Genomic DNA, 7,820 nt, shown 5'->3' with positions numbered 1-7,820 from the left:
CCTTACGTCCATCACCAACCTCTTTCTCTAAATTAACAACCACCTACCTTGTTATATATATCTAATTAGAGTATTCCCAACAACAATATAATTTCTTCTATATGGTGCATGGCCAGATTCTAAAGCTTTTCATCATGTCACACTGACCTACGACAACCTGACAAAAGTAATATACATACCTTATTATGGATTCCACAGTGTGCAAGTAGCTAGCTAGGCCGGCAATGTTTTAATTAATCTTGCAAATTGCTCACTTTCAAAACATATATATATTATATTTTTTTCATTCATATGATCGAAACTTCTTTCATATATACAAGATATATACTCTTCGAGTTCTTTCTATATATCACTAAACATTAACTCATTGTTCATGATTATGAGGGTGGCTAGTGGCAGGGGCCAAGAGAAAGAGACGTAGTGGTGCGTGATCACTTCTGGTAACGCGTCTCGTGCAGTTGAGACTTGCGAGCAAGCAAGCCATGTTTCATTCCAGGATTTCCTTTCTTTCCTGTGTAGATCCTCAAATGCACGAGTCCTCTCAGCACCACTAGCAATTCCAGCTCTAGTCCACTTTTTCCAGGGTTTCAATCTAAAATTTCACAGATATAAGACAACCTTTTCAATTTTTTTTTCCATAGCTCGTAGCTCGTTAGGCAGGCAACCAAACTTAGATCGAGCCCAGCTAACTAAGCCTATGCTTGTGCTAGGTCAAAGTCTGCACTGCACTAGACTGTACACAGCCAACACGATTCATCGATACCTCTATCAACCTTTACAAGGCCTATTGGATTGAAGCTTGACCACAAATTAATACATGTGTTCTTTGTATCATCCTTTGGCAGATACTCATTGCAACAAACAGGCATTTACTAGGAACTTTGTCAGCGAGATTGCTAGCTTTCAATACGCAATGCAGAGAAAGATTTTCACTATATCAACCAGAATTCTGGCTTTTGATTGTCTTGAAAACAACATCGAGAAATGAAACAGATCAATTTGGAACTCTGAATGACAACAAGAATTACATACACTTTGCACTCGATCTATAATATGTGTGGTTTTTTCTTGCTTAATCAAATATCATGTGAAAAGAATGGATAGAACCAAGCCAGGAAAAAATACTGAAATTTCTCGCCATGCAACTATCTACCCACGACCCAACAATCGGCTATTCTTGCTTACTCCAACTTCAAATCGTCGGATTCAGTATATCGAATGCCTTGACACACTTTGCGGAAAGCCATAATTTTGATAGATTTTTATTTCACCGCCTCTTCCAGCAGTCACAATCACCATTCCCCAGGCTGACCTGCTTTGCGGCTGGAAAGTTCCATTGCAGAGTTCACTGCTGTTGTTTCGAGGGATAGGCTCATTCTTTGGTGAGTTCTCCTCAGGCCAAGTATCCAGATCATGGGAGCTACTGGAGTTTGTGAGGGCAACTTGGTGAACTGGACTCTCATAGATTTGTGGATTGCTGTCACCCACAGACGATCCTGATGAAGTTCTACTGGGGGTTGGTAATGCAACAGCTACAGTCACATTCTGACAGTGGAAGCGCTCATAAGACTCGGTAGAATCTACGACACCTTTTCTCTTGCTTGGTTGAGAATGAGTATCGTATCTCCACATGTAAACGTGGGAGTCCTCACTAGCACAGATGACATACTTCCCATTTGCGGTTATGGAGGCTGAGATTTGGCTGCTTGTGTTACGAAAACCTGGAAGAGAATGAGTATCAATTGAATCAGAAAGTTTCATCACACTCAAAATTGCCACTTCTTGAAAACAAAACACTATATATGTTTTAGAAGTCCATTATAGATTTGACTTTGCTATTCTAGTCAACAACTTAACAAAACAACTGTTAAAGGAAAAATTTCCGCCAAAGTAGGCTTCTCTACTTTTGTATATTATTGACGAATACAAGATATTATAAATAACCCCTTAATTATACTTAACTCCTAAACAGCAACACAGAATGTTCTCCCAAGTTTCTTGAATGAGAAGTTCATTTCAGAGAATCAAATAGTGTAGTCAATTGGGCTTCTAAGTTTGGTATGCCCTATAAAGACTGAACAGGAAAATTAAAAAATAATAATAGTAAGCAAGTCCAGGAAAATTGAAAAATAATAATACGGCCTAGATAGTAAAACTACCTGCTCTTCACCCCTAAATTAACGTTTGAAATTTTGAGTTGTGTTAATGTTTGGATATTTAATTGGAACGATACTATTTCGGTGTGCCGACATTTCGATATATAATGTCAGTGACAAATTAGAGATGAAAGGAGGAAACAGATGGAAAAGAGAAAAGGATAAACAATTATATAGAGTTAAGTTCATTATTTGTTTTCCATTTGGAATGTTACAATTTGGACATTATCTTATACGAAGACAAATTATAAAAGAAAATAACATTGTTGGTGCAATTGACCTCTAGGATTTTGATATTTGTTTGACAATATGTTTAATAGAGTCTACTTAAGAGAAAAATCTAGTTAGGTCAAGGTTGACTGGATTACTAGCAAAGAGAAAAATCCAGTCAGGTTAAGGTTGACTAAATGACTAGTAAAGGGAAAAGTTCAAGTAGATTAAGGGTAACCGGATGCTTGACAAGAGGAAAAACCCTAGGAGAGTGAACCTTATGTAGTGAGAAAACTTAGAGATATGAACTCCAACCAAGAGGAAAATCCTAAGCGAGTGAACCTTAAGTAGTGAGAAGTCTTGGAAGGGTGAACTTCAAAAAAGAAAAAATCCTAAGGGAGTGAACCTTAAATAGTGAAAAGTCTTAAAGGAGTGAACTCCAAAAAAATGTGATTGAAACAAGGTTTCCGATCGACCGCGTGCAGTCGATCGAACCAGCGTGTTTGGTCGATCAAAGTACAAAATTTTGTCCAGTCAGCTCAAGATTGACCGAATGACTGAAAAAGAGAAAAGTCCAAATAGATTAAGGATGACCAAATGCTTGGCAAGAGGAAAAACCAAATGAACCTTATGTCATGAGAAGTCTTGAAAGAGTGAACTCCAAGCAAGAGAAAAATTCTACGGGAGTGAACCTTAAGTAGTGAGAAGTCTTGAAGGAGCGAACTTTAAACAAGAGGAAATTCCTAAAGAAGTGAACCTTAGGTAATGAGAAATCTTGGAGTAGCGAACTCCAAGCAAAAGGAAAATCCTAAGGGAGTAAACTTTAGGTAGTGAGAAGTCTTGGACGAGCAAACTTCAAATAAGTGTGACCGAAATAAAATTTCCGATTGACCATGCACAGACGACCGGACCAGCGTATTTGATCGATCAAAGTATAATGTTTTGTCCAGTCAAGTCAAGGTTGACCGGATAACTGACAAAGGAAAAAGTCCAAGCAAGTCAAGGGTGACCGGATGCTTGACAAGAGGAAAAAATTTAAGGGAGTGAACCTTATGTCGTGAGAAGTCTTGAAGGAGTGAACTCCAAGCAAGAGAAAAATCCTAAGGAAGTGAACCTTAAGTAGTGAGAAGTCTTGAAAGAGTGAACTCCAAACAAGAGAAAATTCTAAGGGAGTAAACCTTAGATAGTGAGAAATCTTTGAGTAATGAACTCCAAGCAAAAGGAAAATCCGGAATGAGAAGTCTTGAAAAAGCGAACTCCAAACAAGTGTGATTGAAATAAGGTTTCCAATCGATCAGACCAGCATATTTGGTTGATTAAAGTATAATATTTTGTATTACTACTTTTATCAGATTAAAAGACAATGAGGACGTATCCCGGTTGGCACAACCTTAGACGTTGATCCAACTGAAGAAAACAACAGAAGTTTCTAAATCAAGATCAGACAGTCTAAACTGTCAGATAATTCATACATACATAAACTGTTCTAACTCTATTTTGCATAATTTCTATCTTTGCATTTGTACTTTGTTTTGCAAAAAAAACAAAGTTATCCAGAATTTAAGGGTTCGATCGACCGAATCTAGTGGTTCGATCGATCGATCCATGAAGATAAGCACAGATCCAAACCGTATCCAGTAAAGAAGGAAACACAAGTTCAGTCAACTGATCAGGAGGATTAGTCTACCGAACAACTTTGGAAGGTGCAGAAATTCTAGGGATTAGTCGACTGATCAGGAGAATCAATCGACCAAAAATGGATTTCCTGGGATTGATCAGATTGAATCAGAACACACAAGGAAACATTATGGTTCAGTCACCTGAAAGGTTCAGTCAACCGGATAAAGCCTATAAAAGAAGTCTCAGGATCCGAGACTCTGCATCTATTCTCTCATTGAATCATTCTTCTTGCTAATCCAGTTTGTGCATGTGCTGCTACTACTACCCCGAGAGGCTCTCCAACAAACACGACGAAGTTTCTATCTTTAAGTTATTGGTATAATCTACTTGTTTACATTTATATTAAGAAGGATAGTAGCTTGTTACCATCTTCTTTATCTTTTGTACGCTTTCTTCACCGAAAGTTTTCGGAGAGAAGGATATTAGTGAATTGCCCAATCAAAAACGATCCAAGGGATCGTGGGCTTTGTAATAACAGTCGTTAACTGTAAACCAAGTAACCGCCTTAGTCTTTCTTTCGCATTTATTTTTCCGCTACATCTTTATTTTGTTTTTGTTAAAAGAAAGGAAGTTTTCAAAAACCCGATACTCACCCCCCCCCCTCTCTATCGCACAATCCAATGCTACAAACATATCTCAATTTTAGCATGTTAAGGGATGTCGAGTGTTAACATGATATGCTACTTGACATAGGAGCCGAGTAGTATTGAGTTTCAGTAATTTATCGGAACGATACATTTCGACTGTTTCATCATATACGGTATAAGATTTTAAACCATGTCCTAAACAAACATGTTATAACCAAACTGTCGTGGGGCCGATCGTGTAGGGCCGCTGGGGTGGTGAATTCCACCTTTTGTAGAAATGTTATAACCAAACTCCGATTGAAATATTATCTTAATAAAAAAAGGTGATTTCTACCAAGAAAGGATTTGGGACCTAGAAGAGTTTGTGCAAGAACCACCAAAAACCAACCTTGTAATGACAAAGAATGAAATAACTATTTATATTATTGTCTATTAGATGGGCCTGTCTACAAATTTTTGAAACATGGTATATATTATTTTTCACCACAAAATATGCAGATTATTTCCTATTCGTTCTCAACATAGCAGTGATAATGACGGCTCATTTTATTATTATCATTTTTTTTTATTTTCAGTAAGATTGCTTTAAAAAAAAAGGAACATATCCAAAAATGAAAGGGTAGTTGATTGAAGGCTAGGTCAAAAAGGGGGCCAAACATAAGCAAGAGTCAAGAGAATCAAAATTTTATCTTGCAAACCAATGTAAAGGTATGGTCTATTTGGACATTTGATTAGTTTTAAAAAATGAGAAAAATGTGGCAAAATCAAATTTTATATGAAATTTAGATAAGCTTTGCTAGGACTAGAATGATTTTGTTGATCTTGATTTAGAATCACTTTTTTACAATTTTTTATGTATTTCTAATCCATATAAAGAGGTGATGTAATACTATAATTTTAATAATTATGAAGAAGGGTAAATAATAATTGGATTTTGATCATTCTGCCATGCGTGTCTAGGTACGTTTAAAACCCTCAAAGTAGTCTAATTACTTTAAGAAATTTCTAGAAAGAAAGGAGCAATGTCTTTGATTTACAAACAATAAGTCTCACTATGTTGAGATTATAATCAGTTGGCATGCACTATCTTCTATCACCTCCTTGTTGGAGAGCGAGAAATTACTGTCATCTCCTTCCCCTAAAGGTGCCTTTCCTTCTCAGGTTCAAACAAGTCACTGATTGTGTATTTAGCTTTCCAATTGAAGATGGCATGGCAAATATAAACTCCATGCAAGATTTTATTACTAGTAATGTTAATAATCTCTTAAGAAGTTTATCAGGTACAGAAGTTATAATTTAGATACAAAAGTTAGATCCCTGGTGTAACATTTTGAAAGCACCCTAAACTCAAGCTTGAAGTTTGTACCATATTCTAGTCTCTAGGCAAGGGAGCTTAAGTTTAGATACTCATCGTCAGATAGTAGAATAGATTATTCAATCACATCGCTAAAACTCATCATGTCAAGGAGGCATATTAAAATCCTTGTCAATAAAGTAAGCATCTACAACAAGCATTTTAAAATGCAAACATTTTACCATTTTGCAATGGTTCATAATTAATGTAGTCCTCTTTGTCTTTCTGGACAATTTTTCTTTATTCATTATTTTTCAGTCAATTTTCTTCCTGCTATACTCCTTTTCCAACAATTTTGAGGTTGTTGAATCAATCTAATATGATTTATTTTGCTCACTTCGCATTAATGGCTATCTAGCAACAAGAAACAACAATAAAAGAATTCATTAATCACTGCCAAAATTACCTTTGAATTTGTGAACTAGATCAACCCCATTAATTGCACGAATTCTTGAGCCTGCTGATGTGATAAGAACCTCTGAAGAACTTCCTGGAACAAACTGTTCAGTAATCTTATCAGAATAAAGGGAATATGGTAAGAATTGATAAAATTTTCATCCATAAATAAAAAGGATGAAGTGAATAAAATTCTGTGCTGAACTTTACATATAATGTACGAGTACCTCAAAGCCAGTAATTTTTTTTTGGCTGGACATCCTTTTCTTTGCTTGTAAGTAAATTTGGCTCTTGATGTGCAGTTTACCCTCTAGATAGTATTTAAAAGAAGATAATAGTGAAAAGAATGACAAGGAGAATCGTGCAAAAGTCGAGCAGCTAATAAAAAGTTAAAAAACTCATTAAGATCTTCAGTAAGGAACGCACCTGATGTGTCAAACAGGTGGCAACTACCCTTATGAGTACCTACTAGTGCAGTCTACAATGCCAGGAGCCAATTAATTTTGATTAATTTAATCGATGAGAATTTTAATATTCTGCTAAATTCATACCTGCCCATTGGGCGTAAAGCAGGCAGCAGTGACCATTTCATGGAGATCATTCCAAGCAACTATTTGCCTATCTGGAATGCTCCAAATGCGGGCTTTCTTATCTAGGGATCCACTGATGAAATATCTATCATCTATGGGATTAAACTGAATGCAGGTCACTGAACCAAAGTAAGTTCAAAATAATTGTCATTAATTAGCAATAGATCATAAATGAAGAATAATTCAAGAAAAGCAGACCAAGCATTTTCTCACCATAGTCAGTGTGGGTAAATATTTTCAAACAAGAACTATCTGACACGTGCCACAATCTGACTGTTTTGTCCATTGAAGATGATATCAGGTACTGCATGCATAAGTAGTTATATATTATATATTTTGTATAAAACCTCTAGTACAACTTCAGCAGTGAGATGATACATATTTAGATACACACTTTTCATAGCAAAAGCACTGCATAAAGCAAAATATTTTTGAAGCTGAATCTAAGAAAGATGAAAATATGAGTTATCTATTAGCTTAGTCTCTGTATGATATTTCCAAAATAAACAATAAAATTACTAATAGCATTAATACTCTATCAGGTTATCCATCCAACAATAATGTCAAGCAGAACAAGTCAGAGAATTCAGTAGCAATTTTGGGTCAAAGTTATTAATTGTAACTATGACAAATCTTTCCAAATACATGGTTCTTCAGACAAATGCATAATCAAATTTAACATAAGACGAGCACATGATGAAAATTCATATAATAGATCATCCCCTATTATTCATACGTAATGTGTCCTTATTTTCAACCATTGTATTATGTCCCGGCAACTAGAGCCTGCACACAATTAATTATTCAGACTTGTTTGACTTGATCACTTGGTCGTGGTGTAGGATAT

General features: G+C 35.8%; 1 protein-coding gene across 1 annotated transcript in view; it reads right to left on the bottom strand.

The window, feature by feature from the left end:
• Positions 1-977: 977 nt before the first annotated feature.
• Positions 978-7,820, bottom strand: part of LOC141813133 (uncharacterized) — a gene marked incomplete in the record, with an annotated part of 11,330 nt that continues 4,487 nt past the window's right edge. Inside the window, 1 exon segment of the mRNA XM_074701041.1 lies at positions 978-1,720. Within this exon segment, the coding sequence (XP_074557142.1) occupies positions 1,207-1,720 (514 nt within the window).

The sequence above is a fragment of the Curcuma longa genome, chromosome 20 (assembly GCF_044706935.1).
Source record: "Curcuma longa cultivar G26 ecotype Majalengka, Jawa Barat chromosome 20, ITB_CL_G26_1.1, whole genome shotgun sequence".
Classification (NCBI taxonomy): domain Eukaryota; kingdom Viridiplantae; phylum Streptophyta; class Magnoliopsida; order Zingiberales; family Zingiberaceae; genus Curcuma; species Curcuma longa.
The sequence above is the reverse complement of the archived record's forward strand: the minus strand, read 5'-3'. Positions and strand labels throughout refer to the sequence as shown.